At 37.4% G+C, this 21337-nt stretch overlaps 3 protein-coding genes across 5 annotated transcripts in view; 1 reads left to right on the top strand and 2 right to left on the bottom strand.

The window, feature by feature from the left end:
* The window catches only part of LOC124404438 (nuclear hormone receptor FTZ-F1), a 29851-nt gene extending 19886 nt beyond the window's left edge, over window positions 1-9965 (top strand). The window contains 5 exon segments of the mRNA XM_046878559.1: window positions 1552-2240; window positions 5410-5668; window positions 5888-5988; window positions 6199-6246; window positions 6248-9965. Of these exon segments, the coding sequence (XP_046734515.1) occupies window positions 1552-2240; window positions 5410-5668; window positions 5888-5988; window positions 6199-6246; window positions 6248-6463 (1313 nt within the window). The 3' untranslated portion in view covers window positions 6464-9965.
* LOC124404442 (glycine cleavage system H protein, mitochondrial) lies at window positions 7720-12129 on the bottom strand. 2 transcript variants are annotated; one of them, XM_046878570.1, is made up of 4 exons: window positions 11629-12129; window positions 10966-11109; window positions 10222-10474; window positions 7720-7858 (listed from the first exon to the last, which is right to left on the bottom strand). In XM_046878570.1, the coding sequence occupies exons 1-3, from the start codon at window positions 11777-11779 to the stop codon at window positions 10245-10247; spliced, it is 525 nt and encodes a 174-aa protein (XP_046734526.1). In that variant the 5' UTR covers window positions 11780-12129; the 3' UTR covers window positions 7720-7858; window positions 10222-10244. The 2 variants fall into 2 exon arrangements, with proteins under 2 accessions (XP_046734526.1, XP_046734525.1); XM_046878569.1 differs by lacking the exon at window positions 7720-7858 and adding an exon at window positions 9145-9391 and having other exon boundaries at window positions 11629-12128.
* An 838-nt stretch (window positions 12130-12967) lies between these two features.
* LOC124404439 (protein arginine N-methyltransferase 5) lies at window positions 12968-16607 on the bottom strand. 2 transcript variants are annotated; one of them, XM_046878561.1, is made up of 12 exons: window positions 16487-16607; window positions 15938-16080; window positions 15741-15859; window positions 15427-15650; window positions 15060-15242; window positions 14768-14977; window positions 14455-14663; window positions 14110-14232; window positions 13843-14018; window positions 13556-13759; window positions 13271-13452; window positions 12968-13181 (listed from the first exon to the last, which is right to left on the bottom strand). In XM_046878561.1, exons 2-12 carry the CDS (start codon window positions 16024-16026, stop codon window positions 13029-13031), a joined length of 1872 nt encoding a protein of 623 aa, XP_046734517.1. In that variant the 5' UTR covers window positions 16027-16080; window positions 16487-16607; the 3' UTR covers window positions 12968-13028. The 2 variants fall into 2 exon arrangements, with proteins under 2 accessions (XP_046734517.1, XP_046734518.1); XM_046878562.1 differs by lacking the exon at window positions 12968-13181 and having other exon boundaries at window positions 13289-13430.
* Between the last annotated feature and the right edge of the window lie 4730 nt (window positions 16608-21337).

The raw sequence follows: 21337 nt of genomic DNA, 5'->3' as shown, positions 1-21337 counted from the left end.
AATTATACATTGGCTATAATTTCATATTACTGCATCATTGAATATTATCTCACTGGAAAGTTAATTTCGCTGCAGCATCCAAGAAATTGAATGTGCGTTGGAATCGTAATATATAGCCGTCATTCTCGTGCCTGAAATTTCCACGTTTCATGCACAATTGGACGTACCAATAATCGCCGCCTTTTATTTGAAAAATGAAAAAAAAAACAAACAAAAAAAAACACAGTCACATTCTTTTTTCCATCAGTTTTATACACTCAATTTCGGATTTTCAAAAAATTGGCGAATTCATACACGCCCAGCGCCGCAGTTTGCTTATAACTTTCTCCATCTCTTTGGATATATACATATATTTCCTACATCACATTAATTTTTATCGTTACGGTTTTTTCTTCATTTTTTTATAATAACAATAACAATAATAATAATAACAACAATAATGATGATGATAATAATAGTGATAATTATTATTTGCTTTGTTTCGTTTTTACAAATTGTCAGCAGCTGCGGACTGCAGAAGTTTTCCCTTAATTGCATTAAGTTTAACCGTGATGTATGCATGTGTGCGCGTGTGCGTGAGCGTGTGTGTGTATGTAGTATGTATACGTACTTGGGTACGGTATACATACAACGTGACGAGCGCACGCGTTATCCGTTCTAATACGAAATGACCCAAATTACCGCAAGGAGCGTGTATATGACATGCATGTATACCTACAGTGTTGTAAGGTGGCTGCGTGTAAGTTTACACTATACCTACCTGCCAAGTAACCGCGGTGTTCGTTCAGTTCGGACTATTGGAAAGTTTAATTTGCCACTAGCAGGTGGGTAGAAAAATATACGTGACAAATATATGTCTGGTGTCTCTCTGTGTATATATATATAATATATAATATATATACAGTATACATACATACATACATACATACATGCGAAAAGTGCACGTAGTTGTACGTACCTATGATGTATATATATATATATATATATACAACTATATATTATATCCATATTGTATACACTAAAGTTAACGCTATTGGGAAATTATACTTTACACATGTATCACATGCTGTCCGTAAATGGGTATTTATAATGAACTGTTGTTGTTTTTTTTTTTCTCTTTTCTTTACTTTATTTTTCCTTCTTCATTTTATATCTCAAACAGCCAAAGTATCATGGTTTAAAAACGTCGTGTTCAGTGATTTCGATTGTTCGAGAGAAAATGAAGATATGGTTGAAAGAAATGTTTGGCTTCTGTTCGTACTGGCAGAATAATTGATCGATAAGATTTTACTTTTAAAAGCCCATATCATGCTTTGAATTCCGCACAGTTTTCTTTGATCGAAAAGCGACGTTTGCAACGTTCCATCAGATCTAACGTGAAAATAACATTTTATGACTGTATATATGTATACGTGCAGTCTATATATCTAGGCACCTGGACAGCTAATTGAAATACTAGATTATCATTGAGACAGAGAACTTTTGTTTCGGATAGAATAAGTGTTGGAGAATGATTATGTGACTAAAGTTGCGCGTTTTTCCGTCTTTCAGCCGTACGAGCTGACAGGATGAGGGGTGGTAGAAACAAGTTTGGACCGATGTACAAAAGGGACAGAGCGAGGAAGCTGCAGCTAATGAGACAGCGTCAATTGGCCCTTCAGACGATACGAAGTGGCCTCGGTAGCGAGGTTGGCTATCCGTCTGCCGTCACGCCGTTCCTCCACATTAAGCAGGAGATCCAAATACCTCAGGTCTCGAGTCTCACCTCATCTCCGGACTCGAGTCCATCGCCGGCGGCGGTTGCCGCAGGACTCGCGACGACGCAGTCGGGACCAGGAGGAGCCGGTCAGCACCAGCTTATAGCCCCGTCTTCCCAGCCGACGATATCAGCCGGCAATCATCTCCACAACGCCAATCCAAACCTCGAGAGCAAACTATGGCCGGCAAACTCGACGACGCCGAGTCCGAAGGCTTTCAACTTTGGCGAACAGTCGCAGCAGTCTCATCAACCGGCCAACACACCGTCCACAGCTACCCTTAAAACTAGTCCGATGATCAGAGACTTCGTTCAGACCGTTGACGATCGGGAGTGGCAATCCTCGCTCTTTACCCTATTGCAAAACCAAACGTACAATCAGTGTGAAGTGGACTTGTTTGAACTTATGTGCAAAGTGCTCGACCAGAATCTCTTCTCGCAGGTCGACTGGGCGAGAAATTCCGTTTTCTTCAAGGATCTGAAGGTTTGTCAATTTGCATTTTTAACGACGCTGCTCCTTTCGACATCCTCGTTACACCTCGGTACACTCATTTCTTGATCTTTCCAATCCCACTCCTCCAACGCTCTTACAGAGTTTCGGCATACCATTGTTTTCAATGGATATAATTAACATCAAAATCATGTCTAATGTATACGTACTACATCTGTAGGTACGATTAGAATCAGTTTTTTACTTTGTTTTTTCTTTTTCTTTTTTTTTTTTTTTTATTCTAAAGTTATAAAGGTTTCTTCCATGCAGCGATAAAGTTAAAGACGAAAATGGGTATTATATCTAATCTTTGCGAAGTATTGAATGTTCTTTCTTGTGATTCGATGGAAGAAAAAGAAATCTTTAATTTGCTTAAAAACACAATACAAAAGAAGACAACAAAACGATTTCGCACAATGTAATATATTTGTAACTCAGAACGGCTCTCATTTGGGTATACATACTTTATACTCTCTGAACAGTATATTTTGGAATATATTAAAGTCGTTAGACTCTACGGAGCTCTTCGTATCTCCTATGCGATTTCATTTCCATAGAGTATCGCTGGCAGGTTGCCCGCCGTCCTTGAACGTCCTGGAAGTCCTGAAAATCTTGCGAAATATCACGACAGTCCTTGATATAGTACGGCAATATCCTGGAAGCCAACTCGAGTCCTCGAAATATTCTCAATTCGGGTACTCGGGACCCCTGAGGGAAATGATCGTATCACTTTACTCGAATAAGTGTTGAGTGATTTCTTGGTTATAGAGTATAATCGTTGCAATTCATCTTTTTCTTTTTTTGCTGTTCTTCATTATTTCACGCGTTGTTCAAATCACCTGCAGGAATAACTTTTTGTAACGAAAACTGACCTTTAGATGATAACTTTGGATACGGTCATACGTAATGTTAACTTCGGAAAAATGTCTACGCCTATAATCGCGCTCAATAATACGTGACATTGTTTTATAATCACGCAATTATAAATAATGGGACACGTGCAGACCCGCGTCAATCATTAATAATAATAATTTTAATAATAGGAATACATATACATTGTTCGCAAAGAAATATGTGCATTCATTTATTTTCGCACTTTTCTAATGCTACGTACAGAAGAGAGGTCAGCTTTATCAAATTCATGTTAATTGAATACAGGGGCGCCAAATGGAGTTCAAAACTTTGGTTTTGTGATGATCCCACGGCAATATTTCATATTTGACGATACTCATTTTGACATTTGGATAGCGTGTATATAGAACGATATAAATCTTCAAGTTGAAAAATTAAATTCCAAATGAAGATTTTAAGTCACTTTTGAATTTGTTTAGTACAGGGAAGTACTTTTGGTGATCATTGCCATTTTTTGGCCACCCATTGTACCAATAATAATTAGCGTTTTGCTGCTCCTCATTTTCAATCATCCGAAGATTATTATTTGAGAGAACAATTCGAGAAAATGAAATTATAAAATTTGTCTCCAGCGATAGAGTATCCTACGAACTAGTTAGTGTTTTACGTTTATTTCGCTCATTTTTAACAGTGCAACCCACAGCCATTATCAGGTTGAATTTTCGTAAAAATTCCATGTGCATAATACAGCATGTACGTTTCTTAGACAAGACGTAAAATTTGATCGTGAGATAGTCAGCTTGTGTTCAGTAACGAAAAGGATGATAATTTGACAATAAAGTTTTGCTTTAATTCGAAATACAAAATTCTCTTAAGTATGTTCTCTGAATCCTGGAGCCATTTTGGTGAACGGATATGACGTCATGCGGCAAACGCGACGCACACGACGGCACAGAATTCTTCACCGTTCACGATCAGCCATCAGCCATCAGCCATCAGCGATCGAGCAGCGACGTTGTACGTCCAAACTGGCGGCTGGTGTTGCTGCCTGCCTGCTTGCCTGATTGCATTGCAGTCGGCGCGACGGCGTTGCTCGATGTTCTTACATCAACAAGTCGTCGTCGTTTCGCTGTAGTGTGTTGTCTACGAGGCCCCCCCGAGTGTGTAAGAGCGGGGTATGTGAGGTAACCGCGAGGTATTTCACAATCGGTGAATGATTTCAAGCATCGCCTCATATCTGGGTCATAACACGATACGTTTCTAGGTTATGGCGGCGGCTCTGGCTGGCTGGCTGGCTGGCTGGCTGACTGGCTGGCCCGAAGCGGGCCCATAGTAATTTACATTCTATGGAGGTCTACGTTACTGTACGATGTTATGTCTTCGTGCATTACCTTGTCCAAAATTCACTTACCTGCCTTATACCTCGGCACCCACGCCGTTGAAAGTGCCCCTCCTCCGCCTCCACCGCCTCCTCTTTTTCCCTCTCTTTCTCTCTCTCTCTCTCTCTCTTTCTGACTCTTACAATATGAGAGTCAGAAGTCGATTGCTGCAGAGGATGAGCCAATATCCGTAACGGCGTGTATACCCGCTGCCGGTTATACATGTGGCGATTTTTATTCCTAATTGCTTTCCGTTGAAATTTTTTCTAAAGATTTTTCATCTTCACTTTGCTTTGTCTTGTATACCTATAGGTACATATAATAATATCTGTATTCACTTTCACCGCATGGTCATACGCTCGTGGTTTTATAGCCACGGTATTATAAAATTCGAGTAAATTTTTTCTGGCTGCAGTCTGTTCTTAAATTAGATATGAAATAAAAATTTTGAGGAAATTTATTATACATGTTTGAAATCGAAGATATCTATTATACGGAATATCATTCATGTGGAATGTGTGAAAAATTTGTTTAAATATAAAAGAAAGTTATTCATATTTTATCTTTATTGCAAAATCAATCGATGAATAATATAGTATTTCGGAGTTTTCGAAAAGTAAATTGCTTTCATACATTCTATGAAAGGTTAAAAAAGTGCACAGAAAAGTCACGGCCGTTTCATTTTTGCATCAATGATATCACGTGTGACATTTTCATGGCGTCATTAAGTCTAGATACAGCAATTGAGAAATATCTTTTTATATTGAACTGGAAAAATTTAAGGAGCTAAAATCTTTTTTGCTATTTTCTCCTTATTAGAGAATAGGTTCTATTAATATTCTTATTTGCCAATGATAACAATTGAATGAAACATTTACATTGTAAATCGATATCACTAACTTTTTTCATTTCTTTTCTGTACATGCAATTAGGTTGATGACCAAATGAAACTTTTACAACACTCTTGGTCGGATATGTTGGTGCTTGACCATCTCCATCAAAGGTTACACAATAACTTACCTGATGAAACAACTCTTCACAACGGCCAGAAGTTCGATCTTCTATGTCTTGGACTTCTGGGTGTTCCTTCACTGGCAGATCTCTTCAATGACTTGTCCAGTAAACTTCAAGAGCTCAAATTCGACCTATCTGACTACATTTGTATGAAATTTCTCATGCTGCTCAATCATGGTGAGTTCTAAATTATTTGAAATCTGTTACTTTATTAACCGTCACTTTGCAATTATCTATTTAATACTGAAAAAAAAATCCGGGTTCGAATTAATAGAATGGAAATAGGATATATCGCCTGAATTTTTTTTCTTCAAATTTTTGCTTAAAAAGCTTTTTGATGTAATCTTCATAAAAAATTTCTTCTAATTAATGCAACGATAAAAATCTGTTTTACAGATGTACGGGGATTGGTAAACAAGAAACATGTGCAAGAGGGACATGAGCAAGTACAACATGCTTTGCTAGATTACACATTGACTTGTTATCCGTCGATACCAGTAAGTTCTAATTGTCGCATTGTTTGGTTATTATTAATAAAAAATGATCACTTATGTTGAGCGTTGGATGGTAACATTCACTGCACTGGCATTCAATTGAACACTAAAATGATAATTTTAGCAAGAATTACCTACAGGAATTCTTCCAGCTTACCCACAATTAATGACTCGTTTAACTTGAAATTAACTATCGCAAATTTTTTGCTGCAGGACAAGTTTCACAAGCTGCTGACAGTATTACCAGATATCCACGCGGTGGCGAGTAGGGGTGAAGAGCACCTTTATCAGAAACACTGTAACGGAGGAGCCCCGACGCAGACCCTTCTCATGGAGATGCTTCATGCGAAGAGAAAATGAAATGATCAATTATATGGACAGCTGTGCTGTCCAGAGAATATATTGTACTATATTAAAAGTCCTGGTACCGCCCCTTGCCGACGGACGAAATGGACCTCACGTATCTATCACAAAGTAACGCGATTTAGGTATTGTACCAAACTAAGGGGCCCTGGTTCATGTATTACCTATGTAAAGATGAAAATGGAGAAAGAAAAAACAAATCAAGTATAGACGTACATACTTTACATAAATACATAGTATATATGTATTATAAAAGAAAAAAAATGTATCTAAATATATATAAACATAATGATATATATTTTCTATATTTGATGTTGAAGTTTTAGAGATGTATCCGTGAAGAATTACCCTAACTCGGGGGGTATTATGCGCAGGGAATAGTAAGCAAGATGCCTTGAAAACAGTACAAAGGGTGGTTAACAAAATATTGGTCAAAGGGCAGGCAACTTTTGTCTGAATAAGTAAAGCTATTTTTCTAATATTAGAAACAATATTATTTTTAAGTAACAATACCACTGAAGCCTTGCTCTCAACTGATAATATCCTATTGTTGGAAAAAGAAAGAAATAATGAAAGAAAAGAGAGATGTGTGTGCGTGCGTGTATGTGTATACTTGCATGTACGTATATGTATACGCGTATATACCGATCTCTTCAGTTATTCGTATCTCTATACGGGATTCAACGGGCATACTTGAATAACACAGTGAATTTGCATGTGACATGTTTGTTGCACGTATGTAAAGGCCACCAGCCGGGCATCCTTAGAACTTCCTATAATTCTGCATTTTTCGTCACACTTGCACACAGCAGGGATTATCTTCTTGTTCTTGTAAATATTAGTTAACACATTCCAATTACATTGTATAGTATAAAATCATGTTAAATATGTAATTACAATAATTTGTGTATAGTTTAATGAAATAAATTTATTTCTGTTGCTTACTGAAAAAATCCTTAGCTACTTAATGTCTTCACTAATTTTAATACTTTATTCTTGAATGTATTTTTGTCTTATCATTTTATGTGATTTTTTGAATTGTTTTCTGTTTCCCTTTTTTTTTTCTTTTGTTCTCAAATAGGTGGCGGAAGAAAATAACCACGAATTGCGATATTTTATTACTACTTGTATATTGTACCATAATAAAGATTATATTAAGAAACAACAGAATCACTGGAGCAAGGTTTATGTGGTCCTAAATTGTGTTGTAATTAATAATACATGCATAGTAATAATAAGAATATTACTGTCTTAATCAAGTTGTTAAATATAATAATAAATATTTAGTGAATGTTAAGATAGATTAGTTTTATGCTCGTATAGCTATTTTTCATCAATAGATTATTATATTATTATTATTATTATTATTATTATTATTATTATATATTGTTTAGCTTTTAGTCAGAAATTGTTCAGTGCTGTGAAGGTTGTCATTGGGACACCTGCGGAGGCTACTAACGAGCCTCCCGTTATAATTGTCGGACTCGAGAGGCAGAAACGGCCAAACTGACTGAAATCATTGCCCACGATGGTCAGTAATATTTAAACAGGGGTAAACTTTTTTCTTTATCCCTGTCCCACTCTCGCCTCCTTCTATAAATTCGTTTGACTAATCGTTCCGCTCACCATAATTTATATTTCTGTACATCACGCACACTACCATAGTTTTTCTGGTTTCTTTTTTTTTTTTTTCTTTAACAACTCTTAAAGACATATAAGGTCATTTTGCTTCTATATCGAAATAATCTGTCATTGCTATGAAGGAGTGCACAGAGTTTCTATCCAGAGTTACCATATACGGCGAATAGCGCTATTTTACGTGAATATACTATCAACCGTTTGCTTGAGCCCGTTGCCTTCTTGTTATTACTAGCTAAAGTTTATGCCTTGTGCGCAAGGATTTTGGCTGCTGGTTGGTCACTTTCGACTTCGGATCCTGACACTCTATAATATTACCATGTTCTAAATGTGTCAAATCTGCTGGTTCGTTATAATACAGCTACATAAGTATATACATATATGTGGTCAATTATTTAGGGATTTCCAACAAGAATTTCCACTTGGTACATTTAGTCTCTTGAAATATCTTAATGCTAAAATATACACACTGTGTATATTAAAGCCCATTACACCATGGAGGGGGGAAAAAGTGGGAGTAAGAAGTAACGAGTTATCTTTGATCGGTTTGAAGAATCATTCATACTTCCTATTTCAGATTTTTTCCCACGCTTTGTTATGAAATGGTTATGAACTTTGAACATACGACTATTACCTCAAATGAACATATTTCACTTTTGTACTTTTACAGTTTTAATAACTCTCGATACCTGAAGCATTGCAATTTGTTCCTAAATTAAAAATGTGCCGCGACCAGTAGGTTTGACTACTTTTCGAATATGTGATACGAAACCATCCATAAACATCACCCCTGAAGAAAAGAGGAAAGCACCTTTCAATTGAGGTCTTTCTCCGCTATCTTTGTATCTATAAATACCCATCCTATTTAATTGTCCAATGAATTCCATTACATCCTGATTATCAACAATTGTATAATTATTATAGATACGATAATTATATGGTGTTATGTACATTGTGTTAAATATTAAATGTACAGTTACCAATTACAATTGGCAGAAAATTGATTTGATATCATTGTGATTATTTAGTCCAATTGATCATTGGAATTAAATTAAAACAAAAACGAAGAAAAACTTTGAAAAAAAAAAAAAAAAAATTCTTACGCATTGTTGACACTGCCATTAGAAACTGGCAATTGTAAATTATGTAGAAAATTCATTGATTGTAAATATATCTTTATTATTAACATACAATTGTACCTTCTCAGACTCAACATTAGTATTATCGTTGGATCTGTCGCTTCAGTTCTTAAAATGATGTACAACTCGCCCGTGAGCCAATAAACATTTAACATTATCAGGTTTGGGCAGCTGACGTAAACTTCTGAAAGCCAGTCTTTCGCACAGCTATGCTTTACAGATTGAATTGGTGAATCGAGAGGTGGATTACCCAGATTAGCATACACCTGGTAACAATGAAAATGAAAATATAAAAAAATAATGGAATCTTGGTAATGATACCTAAGCCAATAATTATAAGCTGTATATGTAAGGAAATTAATACAATACATATATTACATGAAGAATATAGATTATAAACAGTGCTAAATAATCAAAAAGGTCCTTTATTGAGTCGCATTGATAAATAATAGCGAAGACAATTTGTTGTTTCAATCTATTTAATATATTACAAAAAACGTTCAGAATAAATATACATTGTAACTGTCATTCAAATCTCTAAATCTGTATTACAGATGTTTGCCAATTACTGCACAAATCATAATGATTTTTTCTACCAAAGCACTATATGTTCTGTACACAATGTATTCTGGCTCATAAACCTTATTCACGTGATCTCATAACTATGACCTACGTCCTTTTTGACCCAAGATAGGCTATTTTAGAGTAGGTCTATTTATATTCTTTTCAGTATGGATGTATGCTAACCAGAAACTTTACCATCGTTGTACCGCATCAATTTTACTGTCGAAATGAAAACTCTGCGTACATAAAATTAGTGCCTAAGGAGTTTCAAGAGTTGCTAAATGCCAAAGATAGTCCTAGAAGTGCCGGTTGTCACATATACAAAATTTGGTACATTGTTTTTCTTTATAATTCCCTTTTCGATTCACGAGCATGTTGCCGATACAAATTCTGCATTTCCCTTGCAAGAGTTTCCTCACAGTCTAAAAACTATACTGATAAAAGTTATGAAAATTTATTGGGCTCCGGAAACTCCTCATCCTATCCGATGATAAATAATGGAACTATATTATTTCACAAATTATTTACGTACGATTTATTTGTACATATTCTTATTTAATGGCTATCTGTTTTCAGAAATTGATCGTATGTCTTTTCATCCATCAATTTCTTAATCTCGTCTGGATTAGCCAGTTCAACTTTGAAAAGCCAGCCCTTTTCGTAGCAGGAAGAATTGATTAAACCAGGACTACTTTCAACTGCCTCATTTTTTTCCACTACTTTGCCAGACACTGGGCTGTATAGTTCTGACGCTGCTTTTACGGATTCCAATGCTCCACATTCATCTGAAACATTAAAGGATATGACCCTCAATCAGATAAGTAATTTTATCCATTAACATTACAAACCACATAAATTGTTTCAGTTTCGTGTCTCGTTTAGTATAAGTTGATCAACAAAAACTTTATATTGTGACCCATCTTTGTAAAAATCAAAACTAGATATGGCTAAACAAATCTTTTTTGCCATTTCAGGACAGCACAGCTGAAGTCACAGTCTTGTTAGCAAATTTTGGAAGACGATACTGATTCAATATCGGCATCATGAAATCTATCAAGGTAATTTCCGTTTAATCCCCAATCTGATAATCGTAACTACTGTCGAGAATAATGTGACTCAGTATTGTTTCATCCATTATGCTCAGATTGGAAACATTTGAGTTAAGGAATTTCGTGAAAATATTTGTCATCAAAATATGTACCTGCATAAGACAATGGGTCCAGGTTTTAATGTAAAATCTGAGAAAAGGAGCACCTGAAAACCAAATTATGGGTACCTTTCTGACTGATGGAAGTACCGACTTCTGGAAGCTGTGCATAAACGACGTCGCCGAGGGCATCTTGAGCGTAGTGTGAGATCCCAATGGTACCGACTTTGCCATCAATTTCTACCCATTCGTGTTTATCTGTATACCATCTCTCTGAAAAAGAAACAAGAGCTGAAAATTTGTTTGCTAAAAATTATAACCAGTCCAGCCTTTGATGCTGTGAAATGGTGAGATTGAAATCGTAACTTTCACTTGTTAAAAAATGTACTTGTCCGAATGAATACAGATAATGAAAAAATGTAAATTCTAGTCGATGCAAAGGTTCAGATTTCACATACAAGTAAAAACATCGAAAAAATAATATCCGTACATTGTATTGCGAAGAGTTTAAGCGTATTGGTGAATAACGACATTGTTGAGTCTTAAAATTACGCAATCTATCATATCGCATATTACACGTTATGATCAAAGATCTTATTCTCCCTTCTCTGTCTGCTGTTAGTTTAAATTCCAATATAGGTTAGGCTAGGTTAGGTAACTTGTTGCAAACACAACCAAACCGACGATATCGAAATCATAGTAGTGCGTTATAAATTATTCAGAGATGTGTTAGATGTCAATTCCTATTCCTACTATACATAAAGATAAATGAAGTGAGAAATTTTCACTCACCGGTACTGGACATACACCGCGATGTGGTTATTTTTCGTGATAAAGGTATCTTTGATCTTAGGGAAACACCACTATTAAACATTTGTTTACCACGAGTAGACGCGATAGTTTTTGCTGTACATCTTAAAACTTGCGTCACGTATTGAGCCATTGATTAAACTTTCGTTGTTACTTTCTGGGGATAAATTGAGTAAATAGAACTAATAACGCATTAGTAAACAATTTACTACTCTTCTGCTACAGTAGCGTCGTCTGCTAGGCTTCAACTAATTCGCGATGTGTTTGACAAAACGACCGCAACAAAGCTTAACTTGGAACTCCCGTAATGCACACAATAAAATGTTCGAAATCCTTCTGTTCCGATCTGGGTAGACTCTCCTTTGCGCTCCCTCTCTTCTTTTAATATGTTTATAATTGCGAACGATCTTTCCCCTCCCCTCAATCGCTGCTTCGGTATCAGGCAGTGCAGCGAGTATAAACGACTTTGACGCGGTCTTTACACTTTTCAAACGATATTATTTATGACCTTTTGAGGTCGTGCGTTCACGCACCTATAAAGATCTAGAATAAGCATGAAATGAAATATAGATTATAGTATATATTATATTATAGTTAAAGAAGAATATATTGTGAAGTCATCAAAAAGTATTCCTAAATATTTTATTACAAATGTTTACCAGATATCTTTTAAAAAATTCCTTCCAATCAACACTGGGTATATTTTTCAGTTTCCCTCTGGATGATTTCTCAAAATGTGCCACTTGGGAAGCTATATTTCCTATATCATCTAAAACTGCTTCCATCTTTTTTTAAAATGTTGGTTTAATTTCAACGATTGATAACGTGTGTAATATTGCCGTCCGTGCGACAAATTTTTGTATGGATATCTGTTGCTTCAATAGAGTCCGAGATTTATGATTTACGCGGTACTCTGTGTGTGGTATCAGTACATGGCTGTTCTGATCACGTGAGGTCAATGGATTATCAGTTGGTTACAACATTTCTCCAACGTGATTACAGCAATCATGTTATGTATCAAAATTCTACGTAGTACCACCTACATATGTGCAGGATCGCTGTAAATAAGTTGCAAGGGGCGGTAGCTCGTCTATCCGTCATATCAATGCAACAAGATTACGAACCACAAATACATATTTCTAATCGCATTGAAATGCATTCTTCCATTCCCACAATGAGCAGTTATTGGCTCATCGAATAAGAAAGAACTATTCTCTAACTTGATTACAAATACTGCACCAAACGATCTGCTCGATAAATAAGAAAAAAATATTTTCATTCAAACAACATTGAAAATCATTTTTTACAAAATAACGAAAAGTGGTTCTTTGTTTATTTAATTTGCAGGTTTTTAACCTTCACATCACACAGCTCATTGTAATTCAAAGTCCAATTGTATAAGACCGCCCATTTGGATTATGGATGGAACTTGGCGCAGGTTTACTGACACACCACTCGTACCAGACATTTTTTAATGTACACCTTCGCCAAAAGTGTACCTCGACCATATCACCAGCACTGAGTACAACGGCTTCCTGAAAAATTGATATCGTATTTTGTTAACAAATCTTTGACTATCTCCTTCCACAACATGTAAAAAAAAAAGATACATGTGAATTATTACCTTGATAGGAAAGAAAATTGGGAACCAGCTGACCATGCCTGGACTATGTGTGTTCGGTTCTATACTAATAGTCGCATCTTTGTACAAAACGGCTTCAAAGTAGCCGGAAAAGCCATGCAATACAGAATTTTGTTCTGCTACAAACTTTTTCACTTCGTATCTGTTGTTATCAATAATTGATTCTGAAGATGCAAAAATTAAATAAAAAATTTTAATTATATTGAAATCAGATGAACAGAAATTTTTCGCAACTATCAGTTACCATAGAGCTTGATCACCTCTTACCTCTATTAGGATGAACGAATGTGAAGAGAGGCTGTGGTTGCGCAATATCATACTTGTTTTGAAGATGAACAACATAAGGGGTTTCAAAGTGAGCCAGGGGGTGCTTGTCTTTTTCTTTACATTGCCTGACTTCATTATACAACTTTGACGATTGCACTGGACTAATGTACGACGTGTATGAACAAGGTATACTTATTCCATCATCTATCAATCAGAAATATTTAGAAGACATGTTAGTCTGCTAATAAATCTATACGAATGAATGAAAATACTGATGCAATGTGTACCACTTAGGAACTTTTGAACTCCATCCAAGCACTCCGGCGAAAGCTCGTTATCGCCAAAAGATCCGAGGAGCTCAGAGACAAGAATATCTGCTTTCTCAGGAGCAACCCACTCTCTCATATCAGATGATATAACAGTGACCTTGTCTCCCCATATTTCTTTTTCTAAAGCCTGTAACCTGTGATAAATAATCTGGTTAGTATTGGCAAGTTGAGAGTTATGTACAGATTTAGGTGATCAATCTGGTTATCAAGACAAATTATGCGTACGTTAGAACGGCATTAGGGTTTTTCTCGACAGCATAAACCTTGACTTTTCTTTGAGCTTTTTCAGCAGCATTCAAAGAAGCCCGTACCAAGGGTCCTCTACCTGCTCCAACAACCATGATAACTCTGCATCATGTAAAACGTTATAAGATTTATTAATAACTTTGGTTAGTGGGTATACAGTGAAAATATTGTTTAATCTGAGAATAACAGGTTGCCTAATCATGAAAGTCATCAGTGGTCTCTACTCATTCATTGTTGGAATCGAGTTCTTGGAAATGATATTTGAGGTAATAAATTCAAAAACAAACATAATTCTAGTGTAAGATTGAACACGTTGTTCCTTACAAAGTCTTGGTATCCTTTTCAGCTTCTGGAACCTTGTCAAGAATTCCTTGGTAAATAGCGGTCTGATATTGATTGTATTTGAATGGGTCTTTTTCAAATATTTCATATGTCTGAGATTCAAGATTATCCATCAACGGTTGCAAAGGGCATTGCAAATAATCTTCATAGCCCCTGGCAAATCTTTCGACTGGTCCATTACTTTGATAACTCTGTGAAAATGGAATAATTTTACAGACGTTTTGGCCACAGACAGCAAAATAAAGTGTATAATGCACTACGCAAGAGGGAAATAGATAATTTGGATTCACCGTACCTTTGCGAGATGATCAAGATAATTATGGTAAAAAGTGATATCCTGATGTCTGTTTGATCCGGATAAAATCATTTGGACCCTTAGTGGAGAAAACTTCTTCAGTAACATTTGATGTGCCTTACTTAATACTGGATACCCTTTTCTATTGGTAATAAACAAGGTTGTAGGTAGGATTAGGCACTTCAGAGGTTCACCCAACCATCTATCTATCTGAAGTTAGATCAGGCAATACAGAGATTAGATAAAGCAGAAAAAAATCATGTATTAGGGAAATATCAATGTTATAAGTCACCTCTTCTGCACTAGGAATATCGTGACTAACAATCAAAGCAACACCAAGCTTCCCGTGGAAGTCGCAAACTAATCTCAAGGAATTCCACCACTCCCATGTGCTTTCAACCGCATCATCTCCCTTGTCTGATCTATACGTGTTGGCTTGCTTAGCAGGGTTTTCCATTGGAACTTGAACCCATACCTACGAAGGCCGATGTCATTAAATATAATGATTGAAAAAAGTTTGTTCAAACCGATCTGTAATGGTATTTGGTTTCGTTTTTCACAATTAAACTTTTTCGACTATATTCTATAATTTTATATTAGCAGCTAGGTCAAAATAGTGGTACACTTGTACAGAAGTAAGCATCAATATGCAAACATACCTGGAAAGCACAAGGAGTTGTGGACTTGTTGTAAATAATTCGAGCAAAATTAATATTCTGATTCATGTTTCTTGTAAGCTTGAATGTGATCGCTGGAAGACCCAGGTGTGTGGCCAATGCCAATTCCTGGTTTAACGTTTCCTCGTTATTCTTTCGGGAAATTGGATTTATGCAATCTACATTAATGTAAGGCGACAATTTGCCAATCACCAAGTTATTCCAGTCTGTGAAATGAAAGTCACTCAGTGGTTTAGTCTAAGAATTCTGATAAGCAAGTTTAAAAGTTAACGTAAATAATTCTCTTTTTAGCTTACCGGAGCTGCATAGAATCATGTCAGACCTTGTGAATGGCCCAGGGCGTTTTTTCAATTCAGGATCAATAAATTCACGTTTGAATTTTGGATGTACCAAAGGTATGCAGATAAAATCATACCTGCAAATGATATTCGCGAATCAGAGATTTTTTCAAGTACTACAACATCATATTCAAATGACAATAATAAATACATACCTTGAAGATGTTGCAGTCATTAAACAGTTGCTTAAATCTGGGACTGAACAGAAGTCCAGACCGCAGGAAACTTGTTTCTCAGCGGCCATTCTCGCGATTGTGAGACAAAACTGTATCCCGTAGATCAGAGAAACGTGTATACGCTGCAAAATTGCATTTCACTCTTGAATCAGAATTGAACTTATTAAATAAATCTTTTAATTAAAATAAATATAAAAATTATAAGCAGGCTGTTAATTTATTGTGAGAGAATAATTCAACATACTTAATTAGATTGAAATTCATAAAGCTAGCATTAAAAGATCGAAATACATGTATCCCAGTTTGTTATTTGATACGTTCATGTGATTATTTGTGCATCAATATGCATTGAAATTAGCAGAATAACAGAACAATGTGGATTAATTCAGACGCTGAAGGAAATTACCACATTGTTATCGAGGTTAGGTTATGCACGCTCATTTTTTTCTGATAATATAGTAACAAGTTATGTTCATCCTTTCTGAAAGTCTGCATTATTGATTTATCGATTCTTTGCTGTAGCCGTACCTGGGGTTCAAAGACTGCAACTCAAGAGTTGGTACTAGCAAAATGTTGATGATACCGGAGCCCGCATTGACATTCGTACTCTACCAGCCAACGAGCACCAAGCTGCACCAAGCCGCGGCAGATCTATCCCTGAACTATAGTCGTAGCAAAGATAGTGTACCCACTGGAGTCCTGAACTCTAGTAATGTGCGATATCTATCGATATTTACTGATATCGATAGTGAGAAGTCAAATGAAGATATTTTTTATCGATATTTTACATATTCGATAGTCACAGTCTCGATACTTTTACTGAATTATCTATAAGATTGTATGCAAATCCAAATAACTGGAATAAATTGAAATAAATTTGGTTTCACAAAACCTGAAATGTTATTATTCATGTAGTTTGGCAGCTTAAGTGTATCATTGTCAAATGGATATCGTTTATTATCGATCGATATCGAATTATTCGGTATTCTACTTGAATAACACAGGCTTATACAGAAATATGAAGTGTCTGAACTCGGGGTGCGAAACATATTTTCTTACGTACTTTTGATCGCTGAATCCGAATGTGAATGCTCGCTATTATCATACTTTCGAAGGCCATTTCCTAAAACTCAGCCGAAAGCACACTCCGTTCCCAATTCAGACTAGGCTTCGGCTAGCAAAAGTACATAGGAGAACATGCTTCGCATGCCGAGTTGGGCGGTTGTTTTTTCTTTGCGGGTCTGTGTATTTATAATTGATTTACTGTATGGTAGAATGTTAACGCTACATTGAGTCTAATGGATAACTCGATCTTAGGCTTTGTATGATAGACTGATCGTGGTAGTTTTGTGATTACACGCAGTGCGGATACGCTGCGAGCAACAGATCTAGATTGACAGCCAAACATCAAAAGACTTGTATCGTAAATTTTTCTGCTCGTCGTCTCTTCGACGTAGTTTTGCGGCTTTTGGTCCTACGCTATTTTTGTTGTATATTCTAAGTTCCTGGGCGTCATATTACTCGAAAAAGGGTGATTAAAATGAAATCCCAGACGAAGGATTTTCTAGCCGAAAAAAGAAAAGGCTTCGGATTTTTAGCGTAAATTTCAACGACTTTGAAAAGTGCTGCGATTATTTCTGTGAGGCACTATTCCGACGTAATTTTGCGAGAGAAATCGATTGAGCGTAGTCCCAATACGCTGCGAGCAACGCCTGCAAAGTTACAGCCAAAAAACTGCAGATTTTGGTCGTCATTTCTCTGCTGTTGGTCCCACGCTAATTTCCATGTGTTTTTTGAGTTCCTGGGGGTCAAATTAGTCTAGAAAGGGTCATACGAATGGATTCCAAGACGAGAAATTTTCGGCTCAGAAATTGACCAAAAAAGTAAGGCTAACCCCTTTGGATTTTTGGCGAAAATTTCGACGACTTTGAAAAGTGCTGCGATTGATTCTGTAGGGCACTATTCCGATGTGATTTTGCGAGAGAAATCGATTGAGCGCAGACCCAATACGCTGCGAGCAACGCCTGCAAAGTTACAGCCACAAAACTGCAGATTTTGGTCGTCATTTCTCTGCTGTTGGTCCCACGCTATTTTCCATGTGTTTCTTGAGTTCCTGGGGGTCGAATTAGTCTAGGAAGGGTCATACGAATCGATTCCAAGACGAGAAATTTTCGGCTCAGAAATCGACCAAAAAAGTAAGGCTAACCCCTTTGGATTTTTGGCGAAAATTTCGACGACTTTGAAAAGTGCTGCGATTAATTCTGTGAGGCACTATTCCGACGTAATTTTGCGAGAGAAATCGATTGAGCGCAGTCCCAATACGCTGCGAGCAACTCCTGCAAAGTTACAGCCAAAAAACTGCAGATTTTGGTCGTCATTTTTCTGCTGTTGGTCCAACGCTATTTTCCATGTGTTTTTTGAGTTCCTGGGGGTCGAATTAGTCTAGAAAGGGTCATACGAATCGATTCCAAGACGAGAAATTTTCGGCTCAGAAATTGACCAAAAAAGTAAGCCTAACCCCTTTGGATTTTTGGCAAAAATTTTGACGACTCTGAGAAGTGCTGCGATTGATTCTGTAGGGCACTATTCCGACGTAATTTTGCGAGAGAAATCGATTGAGCGCAGTCCCAATACGCTGCGAGCAACGCCTGCAAAGTTACAGCCAAAAAACTGCAGATTTTGGTCGTCATTTCTCTGCTGTTGGTCCCACGCTATTTTCCATGTGTTTCTTGAGTTCCTGGGGGTCGATTTAGTCTAGAAAGGGTCATACGAATCGATTCCAAGACGAGAAATTTTCGGCTCAGAAATTGACCAAAAAAGTAAGGCTAACCCCTTTGGATTTTTGGCGAAAATTTCGACGACTTTGAAAAGTGCTGCGATTGATTCTGTAGGGCACTATTCCGACGTAATTTTGCGAGAGAAATCGATTGAGCGCAGTCCCAATACGCTGCGAGGTACGCCTGCAAAGTTACAGCCAAAAAACTGCAGATTTTGGTGGTCATTTTTCTGCTGTTGGTCCAACGCTATTTTCCATGTGTTTTTTGAGTTCCTGGGGGTCAAATTAGTCTAGAAAGGGTCATACGAATCGATTCCAAGACGAAAAATTTTCGGCTCAGAAATTGACCAAAAAAGTAAGGCTAACCCCTTTGGATTTTTGGCGAAAATTTCGACGACTTTGAAAAGTGCTCCGATTAATTCTGTAGGGCACTATTCCGACGTAATTTTGCGAGAGAAATCGATTGAGCGCAGTCCCAATACGCTGCGAGCAACTCCTGCAAAGTTACAGCCAAAAAACTGCAGATTTTGGTCGTCATTTTTCTGCTGTTGGTCCAACGCTATTTTCCATGTGTTTTTTGAGTTCCTGGGGGTCGAATTAGTCCAGAAAGGGTCATACGAATCGATTCCCAGACGAGAAATTTTCGGCTCAGAAATTGACCAAAAAAGTAAGGCTAACCCCTTTGGATTTTTGGCGAAAATTTCGACGACCTTGAGAAGTGCTGCGATTGATTCTGTAGGGCACTATTCCGACGTAATTTTGCGAGAGAAATCGATTGAGCGCAGTCCCAATACGCTGCGAGCAACGCCTGCAAAGTTACAGCCAAAAAACTGCAGATTTTGGTCGTCATTTTTCTGCTGTTGGTCCAACGCTATTTTCCATGTGTTTTTTGAGTTCCTGGGGGTCGAATTAGTCTAGAAAGGGTCATACGAATCGATTCCAAGACGAGAAATTTTCGGCTCAGAAATTGACCAAAAAAGTAAGCCTAACCCCTTTGGATTTTTGGCAAAAATTTCGACGACTCTGAGAAGTGCTGCGATTGATTCTGGAGGGCACTATTCCGACGTAATTTTGCGAGAGAAATCGATTGAGCGCAGTCCCAATACGCTGCGAGCAACGCCTGCAAAGTTACAGCCAAAAAACTGCAGATTTTGGTCGTCATTTCTCTGCTGTTGGTCCCACGCTATTTTCCATGTGTTTCTTGAGTTCCTGGGGGTCGATTTAGTCTAGAAAGGGTCATACGAATCGATTCCAAGACGAGAAATTTTCGGCTCAGAAATTGACCAAAAAAGTAAGGCTAACCCCTTTGGATTTTTGGCGAAAATTTCGACGACTTTGAAAAGTGCTGCGATTGATTCTGTAGGGCACTATTCCGACGTAATTTTGCGAGAGAAATCGATTGAGCGCAGTCCCAATACGCTGCGAGCAACGCCTGCAAAGTTACAGCCACAAAACTGCAGATTTTGGTCGTCATTTCTCTGCTGTTGGTCCCACGCTATTTTCCATGTGTTTCTTGAGTTCCTGGGGGTCGAATTAGTCTAGGAAGGGTCATACGAATCGATTCCAAGACGAGAAATTTTCGGCTCAGAAATCGACCAAAAAAGTAAGGCTAACCCCTTTGGATTTTTGGCGAAAATTTCGACGACTTTGAAAAGTGCTGCGATTAATTCTGTGAGGCACTATTCCGACGTAATTTTGCGAGAGAAATCGATTGAGCGCAGTCCCAATACGCTGCGAGGTACGCCTGCAAAGTTACAGCCAAAAAACTGCAGATTTTGGTGGTCATTTTTCTGCTGTTGGTCCAACGCTATTTTCCATGTGTTTTTTGAGTTCCTGGGGGTCCAATTAGTCTAGAAAGGGTCATACGAATCGATTCCAAGACGAAAAATTTTCGGCTCAGAAATTGACCAAAAAAGTAAGGCTAACCCCTTTGGATTTTTGGCGAAAATTTCGACGACTTTGAAAAGTGCTCCGATTAATTCTGTAGGGCACTATTCCGACGTAATTTTGCGAGAGAAATCGATTGAGCGCAGTCCCAATACGCTGCGAGCAACTCCTGCAAAGTTACAGCCAAAAAACTGCAGATTTTGGTCGTCATTTTTCTGCTGTTGGTCCAACGCTATTTTCCATGTGTTTTTTGAGTTCCTGGGGGTCGAATTAGTCCAGAAAGGGTCATACGAATCGATTCCCAGACGAGAAATTTTCGGCTCAGAAATTGACCAAAAAAGTAAGGCTAACCCCTTTGGATTTTTGGCGAAAATTTCGACGACCTTGAGAAGTGCTGCGATTGATTCTGTAGGGCACTATTCCGACGTAATTTTGCGAGAGAAATCGATTGAGCGCAGTCCCAATACGCTGCGAGCAACGCCTGCAAAGTTACAGCCAAAAAACTGCAGATTTTGGTCGTCATTTTTCTGCTGTTGGTCCAACGCTATTTTCCATGTGTTTTTTGAGTTCCTGGGGGTCGAATTAGTCTAGAAAGGGTCATACGAATCGATTCCAAGACGAGAAATTTTCGGCTCAGAAATTGACCAAAAAAGTAAGCCTAACCCCTTTGGATTTTTGGCAAAAATTTCGACGACTCTGAGAAGTGCTGCGATTGA

This window comes from Diprion similis, chromosome 3 (genome assembly GCF_021155765.1).
Source record: "Diprion similis isolate iyDipSimi1 chromosome 3, iyDipSimi1.1, whole genome shotgun sequence".
Taxonomy (NCBI): Eukaryota; Metazoa; Arthropoda; class Insecta; order Hymenoptera; family Diprionidae; genus Diprion; species Diprion similis.
This window is presented reverse-complemented; position numbering and strand designations above follow the sequence as displayed.

Excerpts from the sequence above, each read along its gene's own strand:
- LOC124404442 (XM_046878570.1), bottom strand. The coding sequence starts at position 11,779 with ATGGCTCAATACGTGACGCAAGTTTTAAGATGTACAGCAAAAACTATC. Across the intron at positions 11,110-11,628 it reads GCGGTGTATGTCCAGTACCG|AGAGATGGTATACAGATAAA; the intron begins GTGAGTGAAAAT and ends TTTCTTTTTCAG. Across the intron at positions 10,475-10,965 it reads TACTTCCATCAGTCAGAAAG|ATGAATGTGGAGCATTGGAA; the intron begins GTACCCATAATT and ends TTAATGTTTCAG.
- LOC124404439 (XM_046878561.1), bottom strand. The coding sequence starts at position 16,026 with ATGGCCGCTGAGAAACAAGTTTCCTGCGGTCTGGACTTCTGTTCAGTC. Across the intron at positions 14,664-14,767 it reads ATCTTGATCATCTCGCAAAG|AGTTATCAAAGTAATGGACC; the intron begins GTACGGTGAATC and ends CCATTTTCACAG. Across the intron at positions 14,019-14,109 it reads AACCCTAATGCCGTTCTAAC|GTTACAGGCTTTAGAAAAAG; the intron begins GTACGCATAATT and ends TATTTATCACAG.